Genomic DNA, 18,728 nt, shown 5'->3' with positions numbered 1-18,728 from the left:
GGGTAATTTACCTCCGTGAATTTATTATAAAAATAATTTTAATATTGAAGTAATGTTTTGGATCAAAATTCTGAATGTAGAGTTTTAATTTCACCCTTAATATAAAATCAAACTTTCTCTTCAGAAAAAAAAGTTCTTTTAAAATTAATTCTAATTCAGTTCAAAAATGAATTCAATCACCTTAAAATTTTACCAAACACATGAATATATTATTTTGATATTTTTTTTTAAGCAAATATCACTTCTTATAGTATGTTTGGTCCTACTTACTTTTAACCTCTATTCTCTTGTAAGGATGCGATGACCATGTTGGGGAATCAAGAGGTAGACTTTTAAAAATTCTTTTAAAATCAATCTCAATAACATAAAATTCCATTTGCCAAGATCGTTTAGAACAACAAGAATTACTATGAGTCTATGTGTTTACCTCTTGAAGTACAATATTGTTGATAGTTGAAACCAAGATGGTAGATCATGAACGTCGCACGAACGATAGTGCCTATAATTAGTCCATGCGAGTACAAACCGGAAGGCGGTGCTAGCTGTTATATGATAGGAGACGCATATCAAGTTTAGGCTTTAGAAAAATTTGGGGCCAGACTTAGGACTTGCAAAGCCTAATTCGACCTAACTTATTTCCACCCCTAGAGACTAACAACATACTATAAATATAAAAGAGATAGTTGTTCAAAAGTTATCAGAATAGTTGTAGATATAAAAAATTGACCCAAAGATAGTAATAATAATTTAAAGCAATTCAATGTACCTATTATTATTATTCTATAAAATAAAAGGAATCGTACCTTCTTGTCAAACAAGAAAATACACCTTACCTGCCACGATGCAGCAATAGTAGCCTCCGACGGCTTTGCAGGTCTTGAATAATGAATGAGTTTTTAATGGTTTTTTAAGAAGTTAAATTTTCAATGTTAGTAACCGATTCTTAAAACATACTATATAACAAATAAAAGAAAATGAGCAATAATTTATTGCTCATAGAATTGATTATATTATATAAAGATGATTTTAAAAAGATGATTTTGCTTGAAAAATTGATTCTACATGAATTTAAAATTTAACTTTAAATTTATTGTTAAATCAACTTTTACATAAATACTTTTGAAAATTGCTGTTGACACATTAGAGAAGGCTGGGACACACATGTAAAATACGCTTTTGCCCCCTCGGCAGTTAACTGTCGAGGAATTAAAAATCCGGCTGCAGTTAACTGCCGAGGAAATCCTCGGTAGTTAACTGCCGAGGAATCAGAAATTTTTTCACTGTTCATCTTCTCTTCCTCTCTCTCGCATTGTTCATAACATCCTCACAAACAAAACATTTCTTCTCCCAAAATCCATAAATCCGCAGTCAGAAAAAACGCTGTCCGCAAAATGCAATCTGCAATCATCTTCATCATCTTCCATTTTCAAAATCAAATTCATTTTACACTTCCCACCTCAAAATCAATTTCAGATCCATTTCAAAATCAAATTCAGATTAAAAAATTATGTAATTAGGGTGAACGAATCTAGGCATGTGATGGTGAATTTGGATTTACAAATTTGGGTATGCGAATCTCGGTGAACGAATTTGGGCATGGGTTTGTGTGTTGAAGACAGTTGATTTTCTGGATTTGATTTGTGTGTGTTGAAGCTTGTGTTGCAAATTTGATTTGTGTGTGTTGAAGCTTGTGTTGCAAATGCTTGCTTAATGAAGTTCCCTGTGTGTTGGAGTTTAATGTTTCTAAACTCCTTCCAGAATCACGTCCCCTGCCACTTTCCAACATGATGAAACAATATTGTCTTAAAAAAAACATGATAGAACAAATAACAATATCAACAATATTCCTCGGCAGTTAACTGCCGAGGGGGCAAAAAGGTATTTTACATGTGTGTCCCAGCCTTCTCTAATGTGTGAACAACAATTTTCAATACTTTTTTGTGTGTGTGTAAACTAGGTATCTTCTGCACACAACTTGAAGAGACTTTCGATCCCTATGAGACCTAAATGAGCGGCTAACTCTCCCTATAAGTATTAGGGATGCTGCATGCACAAAGCTGGATTCGATCTCAGGATCTAGTTATGCTAGAAAAGACTCGTGTCATATCATCTAAACGTTTTTAGATTACATAAATACATTTAAACATAAATCATTTTACATTCAATTCACTTTTATCCACATCAATCTTATAAAATCAATTCTCTAAAAAAAAACAATTATTTTCACCGCAAAACTAAAAATATTATAAGTTGACACTACTGGTTCAAAGTGACAAACTACAAGTAAATACTATTTATAAAAATTACATCAAGGGTTATGTACCGTCATAATCCCTTATTCTTAAAAGCTGTTACGTCTTGCTATTGTTTAACCTAGATTTTTCCCTCTAATCACCCATCATTAAATGCTAAAATGTAACCCTAAAAAAATTCCCTCCTTAAAATGTGCAATTTGAAATTCAAAATGTGCCTCCCTTCCTATTCTCATGCCACATTAAATGCAATCTTTTAGAACTAATGGAACGGCTTTCTCATTGAAAATCAAAACAAAACCTGCTTATATTCATACTTTTAGAATATCCACCTTCCTCAGCTTTTAATATCCACTCAGAAATTATTTGTGCGTTTCCAATGCAGAGAAAGGTAGCTCTTCACACACTTTATGCTATATATACATGCATACTGTAATTGACTGAACTACATCCTTGCATTTTCTTTTAATCTTTTGTATTCAACATGGCTGGGCGAAATATTGAAACTCTTTTTGTCATATCACTGTATACGTGTTCACATGATTGCATTAATCTGGTTCTTTTCACTTTGTGATATACACATGATTCAACTAATTTTTATCTTTCTTTCTCTAATTAGTTTTACTCTCTTGCTTCTCTTTCATTTTTATGATGAATTTGTATGCTTATTAGTAAAAAAAATTATCTCTATTAATCTCTTTTGTGTTCATTCTCTTAAAAGTTAATTCTCAGATTTTTTTGTGTGCTTTCTCTGTTCATGCCAATCACTCTTTTGATTCAATTTCATACAGCTTTTTTAATGTTTTTATTCTTATTTTCTTCTCTTTTTCTCTGTTTGATAACCAAGGAGAAAAAAATTGATCACATTCAAATCGTTTTTATTTTTATATATCTTTTTATGGTTTTTGATTTTAGTCCATTTTATAGGTTCTTGGAACACATGATGTCTGCAGAAATAAGATGATTTTTAGCCAGTATCTTATGATGAAACAAAACTACAATGTTTGAAACTTGCATATTTTATCTGTGCTTTTTGCTTCCGGTTAGAATGTAATTGTGACACTGCATTAACTTTTATGTGATCCACATAATTAATTAGGTCAAGTCTCGGTAGTGAAACTACCATCAAAGAAACTAACATATTTTTTCTTAATTGTGTGTTGGAAATTGCAGGTACTGGGTGAGGATGAGAACAATGTCAAGGTAAACATGCCCCTGAAGATAAAGCAATTGCAAGAAAATTGAAGCTGCTTGCTGAACATGACAACTATTTACCAAAATGCATAGCATCTTTAATTTAACACATGCAAGGATTTTGAGGCAGACCAGAACCTTTGAATCTCACAGATGGGCATCAACAGATGTGGCTTAGGCTCTGGTTGGTGGAGAAACATGATGAGTATAGCTAACAAAATTATGACAGGAACAAAAGCATCGAGTCTATTTTTCCAACTCAATCATTTTTTTAAGATAACCTCATTATCTACTATGTGTCCAATGTAGCTGTCAATTCTATTTTCGAAGATAATCTCATATACCTGCTTTGGATTTTGAAGGAGTGTAGCTGTCAATGTTTGAAACATATTTATTAATGCATTATCTTGATAGACCATTTTGATTGCACAAATATAAAGATACATGATTCATTATCTTATTTGTAATATATAAATTGAATTGTAGTTCAATTGTAAAGTATTTCATTGGCAAAGAAAAATGCAGCTGGTAACTTATAACCATGGTCTTTTCTATATAAATCCAATTTGGTATGTCATTTGTAATTGTTGTGCGATTTAGTTTATAATTGTTGTAATGTTTCCGAAAAGAGCGTAATTGCCTGAGTATACTTTACTTTCACTTTATTTCATTGGCAACATAACTTCAGTATACTTTGGAGTCTTTCCATTTTTTGCTTTTCTTATATTATATTCACTTAATAGGATGTCTGGTTGTTTCAAATTAATAGAAATCTGGTTTGATTTTTTCTTTCTCAGTTACTCCTTTTGCAATTAATTGTGTTTTTCCACAATGAATGCTTTCTCTATGTATGAGTCACTACTTTTGCAATTCCCTCTTTGGAATTATGGTTTAATATGAAATCTAATTTATTGGCAATTAAGGGGGATTCCTTCCATTATTTGACGTTAAACTTATAAAATGATGTAGTTTATCTCTAGATTGTATGTGATCCCTATTATTTTCAGTTTAGTGTGTGCTGTTGACGTGTTTAGTGTGTTTTGGCTCCCTCTTTTTGACATAACATTTTCTCTTTGAGTTTGAGTTACTTCCCTTCTTGGATGGGATGATTTCTATGGTTTTTCTTTGGTATTAAAAAAAAGGAGACAAACAATGTCGTAAAACTTAAAGGGTCATTTATTACGTGAATTTTTATTTTATTTTTTTTTACAAATGAATAGATGGAGTGTTAAATAAGAGGTGTAAAACATAGGTAATTTTTCGTATGGCTTTTTTAACACCAATGGAAATATATAATATAACTTATTAATTTCTATTACTAGACATTATTAATTATTAATTTCTATTACAGTCGATAACATCCGTGCGTAGCACGGGTCGAATGTCTAGTAATTATAATGCCAACACACTACGATCACGTGAAAAACACTTGAGCCTTTGACTAAGTCCGCACATGAGACACATGGGTCTTTGACCTGGTTTCCTGACTTGCCCACTACTCTCCACCAATATAAATAAGAGGCGCGATGTCTCTCTCATTGATTCACTCCTTCCCCCATAACCCTAATTTCCTAAGAGCGATAGAAACAACACCCCACCCGCTGGTTTAACGCCGTCGACACCTTCATCCAACCTAAGAGCTCTCTGTTGTCACTGCCATGGAAAGGAGGGTCTCTACTATTGTACACAAAACAAGTACAAGTTGGTTTGATAGTGTAGTCTCATGTTTGAATCATTCAGATGCCAATAATTCTTATGTTAACCTCGTTAGTAGACGATATGATTGGTCTTCTATATCTCGGTCATTAGATCAGATATCAAGTTTTTAAAAATGAATATTATATATTAATAAAAAATGAGATAAAAAAATTTGATAGACATAAACCTAACCTAAGAAAAAAAATAAAAAAGAATAAAAAAAAGGTTTAAATAAGTTTTGTTCACTACAAATATAACATATTTCGTTTTACACTCCAAGTTTATTACAAAAGCTCTCATCTTAATATTTTGTTAGAAGACAAATTAACAAGAAGACGTCAGTCATTGCTTAAATGGTTACATCTTTAACTAAGTTTTGAGTTCTTATCATTGTTCCGACATGTATTCAAAATATCATTACTAATGAAAATCAGGCACTATTTCCACAAACCGAGTTTTTTTTTCTCCTAGTAAATAGATTCACGTGTCTCAAGTTACATTTTACAATAAATAATCATTTTCATAATCATTTTCACTATATTTTTTTTAGAAAATATTTTTAATATTTTAATCATATAGTAACTTTTTTCTGTAAAAAAAAGAGAGCCTATAGAGCTACTTTTCATTTATTCACTTATATATTTTTTTGGACAAACCAAAATGAAATATATTAACAACAACGGTACGATCCCCTGCACAAGGTGTGCTAAGGAAGAACACCCCTCAAAGTATATAACGAAAAGGTGCAAAAAAGGAAGAGGCACCGCCAAAACAAAAAATTAATTACAAGCGAGCACCCAAACAATGTAACGGGTGCTGCTGCCAATCATGATAACATAAATGAAAGGACGTGCATTTAGCTTTCAGTCATAAATAAGAATTCGGTTTGATTTTCTCAATGAGGACGGAGGAATTTGATCCCGTGTTGTTGAAGACACGGTCATTACGATCCTTCCAAATCACATAGACACAAGCAAATCAAATTACTTTGAAAATATAATGAGAACTTTGACGCATTCCCGCCATTAAAGAGAATTGTGTATAATGTTCTCGCACCTGACAAGGATACACCGTAGGTAAGCCTATCCAATTTCGCATGTGTAACCAAACCATATTGGGAATCTCGCATTCTAGAAGGAGGTGGTTAACTGCTTCCGAGTCACCGCAACCATAAGCACACGCGGTATCAGTAGCCTGAATAACCCTTCGACGCATCAAATTGTCCTTAGTGGGAAGACGGTTACGAAGCAAACGCCACACAAACAGAGGCACTTTGGCTGAAATGTATCCATGCCAAACATCATCAACGAGAGTTCTATCCACCTGCTCAACAGAAGTAAGAAAATGATATGCTTCTCTAACTGAATATCCATGAACAAGATCTAAAAGCCAACGCCATGTATCAGATACATCAGCCTACAAAACAACGTTATGTAATAATAAAGTGCACTCCCTCACACTATCCTCCTCCCAAGCTAACAGACGATATTCACTTATATAATTACACTCTTAATTAATATAATTGTAAAAAATCGATTTGAAAACAGTATCAATGATTTAAAAATAGTTAATATATCCTTAAATTTGAAAGCAACAAATAAATAAAAATGTTTTTCTGTTATCTTTCTAAAAGACTAACAATTAAGAGTGAACAGAGAAAGTAGTTCTCATGCATATATCAAAAGCGATCAAAGTTAATACTACCACACAAAATCAAATATTATTTGATGTTTTAATCTATGGTTTGCAGGTTTTTATTTTTTTAAATGATATTTTTTGTTTAATTTTATCTTTTTTTAAATATTTCAAATATAATTGATAATTGTATTGGGCCAAATTTCTTTAGGAACATATAATTGGTTTATTTCTCATACTCATATTATATTTTTACTTTCTCTTTGTATTATTTTAGTTTCATGCCAATACATACCTTTATTTGTAAAAATATGGCTGTCTATTAGGTTGTCAAACAAATAGATGTTCAAATATTACAACTTTATTAACTTATCAACAATGATACATGTACACCAATAATTTTATACACTCATTCAACACATTTTTTCTCTCTATCTCACTTTTTACCATATCACTAATATATCATATCTATCACGTCATCGTCTTTTTTCTTCTCTCTCTCAAGCTATAAAATGGATATGGGTGTCTATGAAACATTTTTTTTAACTTTTTTTTTTGAAACAATTTTTTTTATTAACTTATAAAAAGTCAATTATTATTATTATTTTTATATAACTGTGACATCAACGACTATTTCATAAAAAAAAACATAAACTGATATAATATAAGTTAATAAACGTGTTCCCGTGTTGCCCAATTTTTTTCAATTTTTAGTTGCAGTACAAGACATAAACTGATGTAAAAAACCAACGGCTGCTATAAAAACAAACATTGGATGGGGACATTGGCTGCTATAAAAACTAACATATAAAAAAAATATGTTTCGGGCCCCAAAAAAATCGAGGCCCGGTGGCATAGCCCAGTCTCGACGGGCTATGGGCCGGCCCTGTGGCAATGGGGCGGGGTGGGGACGGGTTTTACCTTCCCCGTCCCCATACCCGATTCTCATATACTTACCCGTTACCCTACCCATACCCAACGGGGATGAGAAATTGAATCTCATCCCCGTCCCCGACGGGTTCGGGTATCCCCACCCCATCCCCATCCCCGCATCGAATAATTTTCTTTATTAAAAAATAGAAGTTTTTTGGCATCCCCAAGAGCAGTGTTGTAATACATTATCCAACAATGCGCTCACTTTAACATTTGTTAGACGGAATGATTTAGTTGATCTTTAAATATCAATGGTAGTTTTTATTAACATGACAATTATCAAACAAAATAACATGACATATCAACATAAAGTAATTAATTTCATTTGGGACGGGTTTGGGTTTGGGTATGGGTTCGGGTGGGTACCTATATACCCGTTACCCATCTCATACCCGTGTTTTGAAATCGGGGAAAACCCATACCCATACCCAAACCCAGTCAAAACGGAGAAAACCCGTCAAATTGGGTTTGGTTCGGGCAGGTAACCGTGGGTATGGGTTTTGTTGCCATGTCTACATGCGACTATGCCAACCTACTTTCAATTTTATAATATAAAAGAAATTTAGGTGGACTCAAAGCTCATTGCTTATTGGGTAAATATGGTTGAGCTATATTTATAATTTTTCCACTATTCTTCACGGATGCTTCGTTTGCTCAAAAGATCTCAACAAACCACTACTACGCCTATCATTTTTTCCACAATATTTTGATATCTAGAAGTTTTTGGTCAAAAAAAAAAAAAACAAGTTAAAGACAATAATGCGTGTTGACTCAATTATTTGAGGTGCAAGTTGCAACAAACACCGTAGACAAATGGGTGAAGCAGCCACCCCAATTATAAATAGGCATGTATCAAAACTAATTGAAACATACCACCGATCGGATCTGAGTTCATAGTAGTAAGCATAAGCATAAGCATATTTATTAAGTTCATTCACACAACCATGGCAAAATCTTCACCATCCTGCATAACTCTTCTAATTTCTTTGAACCTTACTTTCCTCTCTATAATATCCCTTGCCACTGCCACTAATTACTATCAAAGCCTATCTCCAACAATGTTGGGTTTTCAAGAAGAGAAATTCACTCACCTTCACTTTTACTTTCATGACATCGTGTCGGGACCAAAACCTAGCATGGTATTTGTAGCTGAACCCAATGGCAAGGTAAAAAATGCCTTGCCATTCGGGACAGTTGTGGCGATGGACGATCCATTGACGGCTGGGCCAGAACGTGACTCGAAACTTGTGGGTAAGGCTCAAGGAATTTACACTTCTATATCACAAGAGGAGATGGGACTAATGATGGTGATGACCATGGCATTCACTGATGGAGATTTTAATGGAAGCACACTTAGCATATTAGGCAGAAACATGATCATGAGTGAACCTGTTAGAGAAATGGCCATTGTTGGTGGGACTGGAGCTTTTCGTTTCGTACGTGGTTATGCTCAGGCTAAGTTTTATTCGGTTGATTATACAAAAGGAGATGCCATTGTGGAGTATGACATATTTGTGTTCCATTATTAGTTAGGCATAAAAGTAGACTTTATTTGTGTTCCATTATTATTTTCCATGATTTCTGAAGCGATAAGAGGAGGTGAATTAAAGAAAATTGTTAATGATATTTTTACTATACTTAGAGTGGACTACTTTGATATAAGAGTACTCTTGACATACACACCTTTGTGAATGTAGAAGTGAGGTCTCTTCCTATGAAATTTTAGGAAAAATTCGTAGAGCATTCACTAAAACGAGATTGACATGTTGGTCTTAATGGACAAACTTTTTGAGAATACACATAAGAAACTATTGTGTACGTTTTGATGTTAGAGATAGTGTTCAAGACTACGAGTCACTCTGATAAATCTGAATCTTATTCACTATGCAATTGTTCAAGTCGCAAAACACATCTACTTATGCACAATCTTAAAAGAAACTTCCGAATCATTTTAAATTCAAGTGGAAAATTGAAAGAACAAAAGTGTCTTTGTGTGTGAATTAAAAATTTCCGACAAGTCCCACAATGGGGATACTTCACACAACAAAGTATTTATATATTGGAGGTAGGACTCTTGGCACGTGCCCCAAGAGATATCCAATTTTTTAAAGGGGAGATGATGCAATCTACTTCAACACGACACACATGACGACAATGATGTCGCCGGGTCGGATCTAGGCACGAGCTTGGGCTATGTGGTGTATTATTTTTTAAAGACCCGAAATCTTAAATTAGTATATTTATTGGAACTTTTTTTATTCAGTACATTTCATCTCCTCGTCACATGTTTGCACCCATCAACATGTGTTTGAAAACACCAACGCGTGCCCCTCTAGTGATTTGCGCATGCGAACTCATTTATGCGCCAATTCTTAACGAGGCATTAAGGAGGCAAGATCATGTTGTTGATCCCACGATGATCAAATGATCCCATCCCTCCATTTTGGTTGCCTCTTTGGCTCTTGCACTAATAAAAGAGTGTCTCACCCTCACTTGTCTTCACACCAAAACTTATCTATCAACGAATTTTCTTTCTTCTCCTTTTCCGCCCCTTTGGTTAATTTGTTCCTCCGGAAGTTAGAGTAGTCTCACTATCATATAGAGTTGTCTAAGTACCATATTCAGAGTGTATTTCTAGAATGGATCTTAGTATCTTACAATGCAGTATGACTCAAATACAATTGCAGATGTGTTGTTTTATATTGGGATATCGTAGTTGATAGTCTGCTTGCATAATTTTGGACAATGCGAAAAAGCATCTTAAAAAGAGTGTCCTAGCTAGTCAGCGACTCATGGCCGTAATTTCCTTGGTAGCTAAAATACTTTCGAACCATTCTTATATATTGTTCCAACAAGGTCATATCCATTTCTCAAACGAAATTAATGATTCCATTTGAAGAGATGTAGACACGAAAATGATATTGGTGGATTCCATCAAATGGATCAAGATGGTAAAAAGATCATCTTTATTTCTCAAAGAAATGGATGGTTTTGTAATTGAGTGGAAAAAAAAAAACACATTAAGGAGTTTGATGAGTCACAATATATAGGTCCAACTAAATATGAGATCCACAAATTTTTGAGTGCATATTTCTATTTCATAAATAGAGCCCACAGTTTCTTTAAAAAATATTGACGATCTTGAATTCTTGATCCATCCATCAAACTTTTTAACCTTTCTTTCTGGATCGTAAGTGATGACATCCCTTTTCGGAGAAATGGAAATTATCCTAATAACAACCCACTTGAGTTAAGCATGGTAGTATTGACTTAGAATCTAGAAGTGTCCTATTTCTTAAGGTCTCATTAATTTGAGTGAGTAAACCAATTATTTTGCACTAAAAAATAATAATTAATTTGAGAAAATATGATTGAGCTTATAAAATTTTCAGTATATTTCTCGGATGCTTCGTTTGCTCAAAAAACTAACATTTTACATGTTTCTGGCGTCTATCATTTTTCCACCATATTTTGACATACATCTAAAAGTTTTGGTCAAGAAACATCAGCTTGAGACAAAATAATAATATAAACAAATGAATGAAGCAGCCACACCTAATATATAAATAGGCATGTATCCAAACGAATTGAAATATACCACCGATCGGACATTTTTCATAGTAATATCATTCTTACAAGTTCATTATCCTCAACAACAACAAAAAACATTCTTAGTTCATTCACATCAACCATGGCAAAATTCTCATCATGCTCCACAATTCTCATTTCTTTGAACCTTACTTTCCTCTCTATAATATCCCTTGCCACTGCCACTAATTACTATAAAAGCCTATCCCCAACAATGTTGGGTTTTCAAGAAGAGAAATTCACTCACCTTCACTTTTACTTTCATGACATCGTGTCGGGACCAAAACCTAGCATGGTATTTGTAGCTGAACCCAATGGCAAGGTAAAAAATGCGTTGCCATTCGGGACGGTTGTGGCGATGGATGACCCATTGACAGCTGGTCCTGAACGTGACTCGAAACTTGTGGGTAAGGCTCAAGGAATTTACACTTCTATATCACAAGAGGAGATGGGACTAATGATGGTGATGACCATGGCATTCACGGATGGACAATTTAATGGAAGCACACTTAGCATATTGGGTAGAAACATGATCATGAGTGAACCTGTTAGGGAAATGGCCATCGTTGGTGGAACTGGAGCTTTTCGTTTCGTACGTGGTTATGCTCAGGCTAAGTTTTATTCCGTTGATTACACTAAAGGAGATGCCATTGTGGAATATGACATATTTGTGTTCCATTATTAGTTAGGTGTTTTACCAAGAGTTTATTTTTTGATTTGTTATTTCTTAAATTGTTATTATGCTCCTGTTACACTCGATCTCACCTAAAGTGAAAGTCAAATAAACAAACAAATGTAATACCACATCCGTTTATAAATTCAATATAGTTTTTTTGTCCGTTAAAATTGTTTGACCATCCAATACATTGTATATACAAATCACCCTCGTTGTTTTTCGTTGGTATATGCCTCGTACTAAATATCATTTATGTTTTCCCTTTGATCATTCATTGTTTGTCTTTATGATCTTCAGGCATTGAAACTCTTATGTTTTACATCGGGTTCTTCAAATAAAATTATTGATCTTTAGATGTGGAATGAGTCCTCTTAATTTTTTCTCATGTTTCCTTATATTTCAAGATCTCCACCATTAAAAAACTCAAGATGTGTTATGTCGTTGGTCCATACCGGGTCAATGTCCAATCTTTGCCTGGATTTAGGTACCCTTCAAAGCTTATAAGTAGGTAGGTCATAACATGAAATCACCCTAAATATCATTGGATTAAGACTCCACATAAAGATTTGGATCCTTTAGGACAAATAAAATGACGACCTCTTCTACTATGCTTACAAGTTACATGTGTCCATCAAGCACAGCTGTGCAGGTAAAGTGGCGGAGCCAGAAAAAAAGTTTGGGGTGGGCCGCTAAAATAAACGATAAAGTACAAATTTTAATATATAAACACAAAATTTACGTCGTAAATAAAAAACAAAAGCACAAAGTTGATAAAAAAAATTAAATTACATACCTTAAAAATTTTATAAAGACATACACATAAAACAATAAAACACGTATCAATTCAAAAATCAACAAGATACGGTAAATAAACTTTCAAATTCGAAGTGAAAAAACTGAGATAGGGAGTGTGAGATGAGAGAGACTGCGATGAGGGCTTTCACCTCGGTTATGGAAACACCGATTGGGTGAATTGGAAGCGGAACATGAAACGACAGTAAAAAGGGATGAGGTTGAAATTAAAAATTGCATGAAACACAATGTTAGAAGAGCATGAGGGAAGGAAGGACATGCTTGACTAGTGGAGAGGGTGGGCCATTTTGGATTTTTCTTTTATACAAGGGGTGTTTTAGTATTTTCCTTATAGAAAAAAAATTGTTTTGTTTTTGGGAGGCTGGGCCATGGCCCACCTCAGCCCATACCAAGCTCCGCCATGCAGGTAACAATTCAAGGGCAAAACCTCAAACCTCCCCTGTCACCCTAAAACTCCAAACCCACTAACTCATGACATTGGTAACTCATGACAACTGTGTAGACTTTGTTGGTCAATTTCAGGGAATAAAGTGACTAACAGAGTCTACATTCAGGGACAAAATTGAGTAACGGAGACTGCATTCAGGGACTAAATTGACTAACAGAGTCTACATTTAGGAACTATTTTACAATTTATCTGCATTCAGGGACTAAAGTGACGACTCTTTTCCTATTCAAGGACTAAAGTGACTAATTTCCCAAAAATCTAATACTCAAATTTGTTTCCCCTTCCAATGTACCGGCCACAATCGTATCAATAGTAGCAGCCTCCAATCAGCGGCTTTGCATTAATATATCAAATTTTCAGTAAAGTCCCTACACCCCCCGTCACTCTCACACCGGAAGCTAGCTAAGTTCTCTTCCCTATTGAATAAAACAATAGTTTTGTTAACCGGTATCTTAAAGACAATGATTAAGGATATCAAAAATAGAATTTTTAATTAAAAACAATAACTTTTTGACTTTCATAAAGTTAAATATTTCACTTTCCATCAATTTTCAATGCATAATTTCTATATTAATTTTTTTAACTAGTGCTCTAAAGGCACTAGTTAGCATTTCTCATAAAATAATAGTCCTCTCTCGTTTATAAAATTTCCAGCATTTGAATTTGAATGACGGAAAAAATTCTTTATACGCCTTTGAAACATCTTTTTCACACCATGAAGAAATATGAGCCAAGCATTTCCAATAAAATAATAGTCCTCTCTCGTTTATAAAATTTCCAGCATTTGAATTTGAATGACGGAAAAAAAATTCTTTATACGCCTTTTAAACATCTTTTTCACACCATGAAGAAATATGAGCCACCCCATATCTAGAAGTGCAAATGATGTCACACTTAGAAAATTAATTTACGTTTGGCTCATAAAAAATGTGTGGTATTTGGTTCGCTTTTTTCTTTTCTTTTTTTGGAGGGTTTGAAATTCACTTTTTCAATTAAACGAATTTAGCGAGTCCCCATGAGCTTAACTCAGTTGGTAAGAACAATGCATAATATATGTAAGGTCTGGGGTTCGAATCCCGACCACCACAAAAAAAAAAAAAAGAATTTAGCGAAAACTATGAACTTGGTTTATTAATGTATAATCAAATATAGACTTCAGTGGCGGAGCCTTTCATGGGCTGGGATGGCCCGCGACTCACCCGGAAAAAAAATTAACGATTGTAGGTCTACTTTATGATATTTTAAACAATTTTGCTACGATTTTAGTGTTCGGCAGATCCAAATTTGTACTAATTTTTTTAGTGGTCCACCTGAAAAATTAAAAAGTTAAAAATCATATGTCTATTTTGCGAGTTTTAAATAATTTTTTAACAGTTTAGGTTTTCGGAGATTCCGAAAGTGACATGTGATTTTTTTCATGCTTATACTTGAGTGGTTAGCGGAGGTTTACATACCTTCTATTTTTTGGGGGGTTTCAAATCTCTTTGATATTGTCTTGTTTAATTAAGAGTCCCCCAATTAAGAGTTGTATTATAAAAAAAATATTCATAATTGATAGCATTAATAAACTATGTAATTTATTTTTTTAAAGCATCCAATGAAACCTTTTAGTCAAACTTTGCAATTTCAACTTCCTACTTAAGGCTTATTACTACTTTAGTTTTATGTTTACATATTATTGTTTATATTTTGTTTTAGCAGCCAACCCAAACTATTTTTTCTGGTTCCGCCACTGATAGACTTGATTTAATTTATTTTTCTCATACTTTATGTACTTGTGTAAAATAAAAAGTCTTGTAAAAATGTCACCACAAATTATATTGTTAAAAAATAATAATAAGTAAATTCAGAAGTTCTAAACTATTGAATTTTTAAATATATCATCTTAAATTGCAAAATTCAATCATCGTACACACAACATTTATAGAACTAGGAGACATAACTTAGAAGACATGACATTATTATGCATGATTTTTAAACTCTATGTAGAATGTCAACAATCACTAGTGTTAAAAAAGACCAAAATGATCGTTTCCCATAATAAAATAAAAAAAATCATTAGTATGAGTGAATATGATTGAGCTATATATTTTTTTTCCTACTATATTTATCGGATGCTTCGTTTGCAAAAAAACACTTAACAACGCTTTACATGTTTCTGGCGTCTATCATTTTTCCACCATATTTTGACATGTATCTAAAAGTTTTTGGTCAACAAACTTCAGCTTGAGACAAATCAATATATATATACAAATGAACAAAGCAGCCACACCTATTATAAATAGGCATGCATACAACGAATTGAAATAAGCAATAAGCATTCTTAGTTCATTATCCTAACAATAACAACCAAAAAAACATTCTTAGTTCATTCGTATCAACCATGGCAAAATCCTCATCATGCTCCACAATTCTCATTTCTTTTAACCTTACTTTCCTCGCCGTAATATCCCTTGTCACTGCCACTAATTACTATAAAAGCCTATCCCCAACGATGTTGGGTTTTCAAGAAGAGAAATTCACTCACCTTCACTTTTACTTTCACGACATTGTGTCAGGACCAAAACCTAGCATGGTATTTGTAGCTGAGCCAAATGGCAAGGTAAAAAATGCGTTGCCATTCGGGACAGTTGTGGCGATGGATGACCCTTTGACGGCTGGGCCCGAACGTGAATCAAAACTTGTGGGTAAGGCTCAAGGAATTTACACTTCTATATCACAAGAGGAGATGGGACTAATGATGGTGATGACCATGGCATTCACTGATGGAGATTTCAATGGAAGTACACTTAGCATATTGGGCAGAAACATGATCATGAGTGAACCTGTTAGAGAAATGGCCATTGTTGGTGGGACTGAAGCTTTTCGTTTCGTACGTGGTTATGCTCAAGCTAAATTTTTTTCTGTTGATTATACCAAAGGAGATGCCATTGTGGAATATGATGTATTCGTATTCCATTATTAGCTAGGTGTAGTTTATTTTTTGATCTATTAATTATTTATTAAATTATTGTGTTCCTGTTACACTCTCACCTAAAGTGAAAGTCAAATAGGTGAAATTAACATATGTAATACCACATTCAATATATTTATTTTTTAGTTTTAATTCAACGAAAAAAAAATATGATGGCCTTTTCTAATATGCTTACATGTGTCACTTGAGGAAAATTGTCCAGTTAACAATTCAAGGGTAAAACCCTAAACCTCCTCTATCACCCTAAAATCCTAAACCCACTAACTCATGACATTAGTCCAGGTACGCTTATTGTCCAAACCCTTCTCTGGAGAAGAATACTGCTAGTGACAAATATACAACCTTCAAAACATTCACCATCAATTTCCATAGATTCAGCATGATCAATTGTTATGTTTATGATCAATTGTTATGTCGTTCATCTTCAAGTTTGAGAGAACTATTAAAAAAAATATTTGTAAAAGATAGCTAAATAAAAATTTGTTGTCCTTTTTGTTTGACTCATTTCAAATTTTCAATTCTATCAATTATTATTTTTTAAATGCCTACAATTTTTTTTTGCATATCTTTTATAACTAACAATAAATAATAAATGAGTAGTAAAAAAATGAGCAATAATATGATAGATACGATAGGTTAAACTTTTTTTAATGATAGAATTGTAAATAAATATAACTAAATGTCTTAATATTCTGTTAAGAAAACTAATTGTTTTAATAGTTTGGAAGGTTGTCTAATCTAGACCTAGTTCAACCATAGACGCTCTTTTTTTAGTAATTTTTAACAAGATATTATTTTCTATTTTTTGTTATTATGATTTATGTTTACTAATGGAAAATGTTTACCTTTGGATCATTTTGGGTGGTTCATATTAGACACATCTAATAGTTTGTTGGTCTTTTCTATGCAAATCGATTAGATGTTATAACAATCTTAATGGATTTAAATTTGGTTTTAGTTCTGTCAATTATAGAAATTTTTTGGCTTTATTTCTTATAATATTTTTTGTTTAAATTCAATCTCTGCAGTTTTTATTATTATTTTTGAAAAACTAAATTTAAAATTGTTATTTTCAATTCTTGACGTACTCAATAAAATTAGATCATGACTCAATAAACTAACGTCGTAACTAAAAGTTTCCGTATTGAATTTGCAGAAAATGAATGCAAACAAATACACTTACCAACACTAGACCATAAAACATTATAAAACCCTAATTTCAGAACAAAGGGGTGAACCAGAGACCATAAAACATTATAACTATAAGGACTTACAAGGGTGGCCCTTAGCATGAACGGTATAAATGTCCGCCCATGGCACCATTTTTTTTAGAGGTCACAAAATTATTATTTTTTAACAGTTAGTAGTGTATACATATATTTTCTTAACTCATTTTCATTAATTCTATTTAATTATTTTTTTAAAATAAATCTTTGATATTGAATGAATATTTTACAATAAAAGATACAAAAAGAAAACATTTAAAATAATTAAAAAGGTATTGGCTCGGGACATAAAAAAATCTTAGGACCGGCTTTGGAAACTAAAATTATATTTAACCATAATAATCTAATTAATGTAATAATACACTAACCAGACCAATGAATAATCTTTAACCCGTAAGATCATGGGTCGATCAATTAATGTAATAATACACTAACCAGACCAATGAATAATCTTTAACCCGTAAAATCATGGGTCGATCAATAAACGCAAATTAGATTATTAATTAGATATACAATATTACAATCAAATTTGTCTTACTATGTCCTTCAATGACACTTGAATCTTATCAAATTTTACATTTTAGTTTTGAAAAACTAATCAATTAAAGACTGTTATTTTATTTTATTAGAATATATTATTGGGGCATTATCTTCTCATTTTTTTTTTAAATTATAAAGAAAAAAGATAAAAAGAATACCATATTATATTGTTGCAGGGGTCAATTTTATTTATTACTTTTATAGTTAAACATCAAAAATTGACTTGTAATAATTGTTTTAAATTTCTACTAACATGAAAAACAAAGTCACTTCAATTAATAGAAACACAGTTTAGGATTATTATTTTTTTGAGATAAACACGGTTTAGGGTTTGCTATATACAGTCGAGTTTGCATGGAAATTAGGGTAGCCGAGTTTGCATGAAAATTAGGGTATTCTGTTTGTAAACGTATTAAATAAGTGTACAAAAAAATACAAAATTAATATCGAAAACAAAATGTGATAAACTAAGTGCTTCAACTTCACCTCTAAAAAAAATCGGTTCAACTTCATAATAAATGAAATTTAATCGATTAGATGTGTAACACTATAACTTGGAGAATAAGGTGAGAGCGTCAAAAAAGAAAGGCAACATGATATGAATGAAATTTGTGCTATCCATTTTTTTAGTATTAAATAAGTGTACAAAATATTGTCAGAAAAAAAAGGCAATAGAATAGGAATGAAATTGGTGGGATGCATTTTTTTTAGATGGAATTTGTTAGGTTAAATTGCTGCAGACCTAATAAAA

At 32.7% G+C, this 18,728-nt stretch overlaps 2 protein-coding genes and 2 pseudogenes across 3 annotated transcripts; 3 read left to right on the top strand and 1 right to left on the bottom strand.

The window, feature by feature from the left end:
* Positions 1 to 6,011: 6,011 nt before the first annotated feature.
* LOC146909981 (uncharacterized) lies at positions 6,012 to 8,222 on the bottom strand. Its single transcript, XM_085729395.1, has 3 exons — positions 8,199 to 8,222; positions 6,201 to 6,560; positions 6,012 to 6,095 (listed from the first exon to the last, which is right to left on the bottom strand). Exons 1-3 carry the CDS (start codon positions 8,220 to 8,222, stop codon positions 6,012 to 6,014), a joined length of 468 nt encoding a protein of 155 aa, XP_085585521.1.
* Positions 8,223 to 8,572: 350 nt separating this feature from the next.
* On the top strand, positions 8,573 to 9,390 carry LOC146909980 (pterocarpan synthase 1). The gene has a single exon (XM_085729961.1). It carries the CDS (start codon positions 8,657 to 8,659, stop codon positions 9,239 to 9,241), a length of 585 nt encoding a protein of 194 aa, XP_085586087.1. The 5' UTR covers positions 8,573 to 8,656; the 3' UTR covers positions 9,242 to 9,390.
* Positions 9,391 to 11,272: 1,882 nt separating this feature from the next.
* On the top strand, positions 11,273 to 12,146 carry LOC146909979 (pterocarpan synthase 1 pseudogene; annotated as a pseudogene). Its single transcript, XR_015020434.1, has one exon. The product of XR_015020434.1 is annotated as a pterocarpan synthase 1 pseudogene (transcript).
* Positions 12,147 to 15,520: 3,374 nt separating this feature from the next.
* LOC146909978 (pterocarpan synthase 1 pseudogene) lies at positions 15,521 to 16,374 on the top strand (annotated as a pseudogene).
* The last annotated feature ends 2,354 nt before the right edge of the window (positions 16,375 to 18,728 follow it).

The sequence above is a fragment of the Medicago sativa genome, chromosome 7 (assembly GCF_051527215.1).
Source record: "Medicago sativa cultivar Bolivia chromosome 7, Bolivia_mono, whole genome shotgun sequence".
Classification (NCBI taxonomy): Eukaryota; Viridiplantae; Streptophyta; class Magnoliopsida; order Fabales; family Fabaceae; genus Medicago; species Medicago sativa.
Note: the sequence above shows the minus strand (reverse complement) of the source record. Positions and strands in the feature narration are given on the sequence as shown.

Excerpts from the sequence above, each read along its gene's own strand:
- LOC146909981 (XM_085729395.1), bottom strand. The coding sequence starts at position 8,222 with ATGGCAACAAAACCCATACCCACG. Across the intron at positions 6,561-8,198 it reads CAACAAAACCCATACCCACG|GCTGATGTATCTGATACATG; the intron begins GTTACCTGCCCG and ends GTTGTTTTGTAG. Across the intron at positions 6,096-6,200 it reads CTACGGTGTATCCTTGTCAG|GATCGTAATGACCGTGTCTT; the intron begins GTGCGAGAACAT and ends GTGATTTGGAAG.
- LOC146909980 (XM_085729961.1), top strand. The coding sequence starts at position 8,657 with ATGGCAAAATCTTCACCATCCTGCATAACTCTTCTAATTTCTTTGAAC.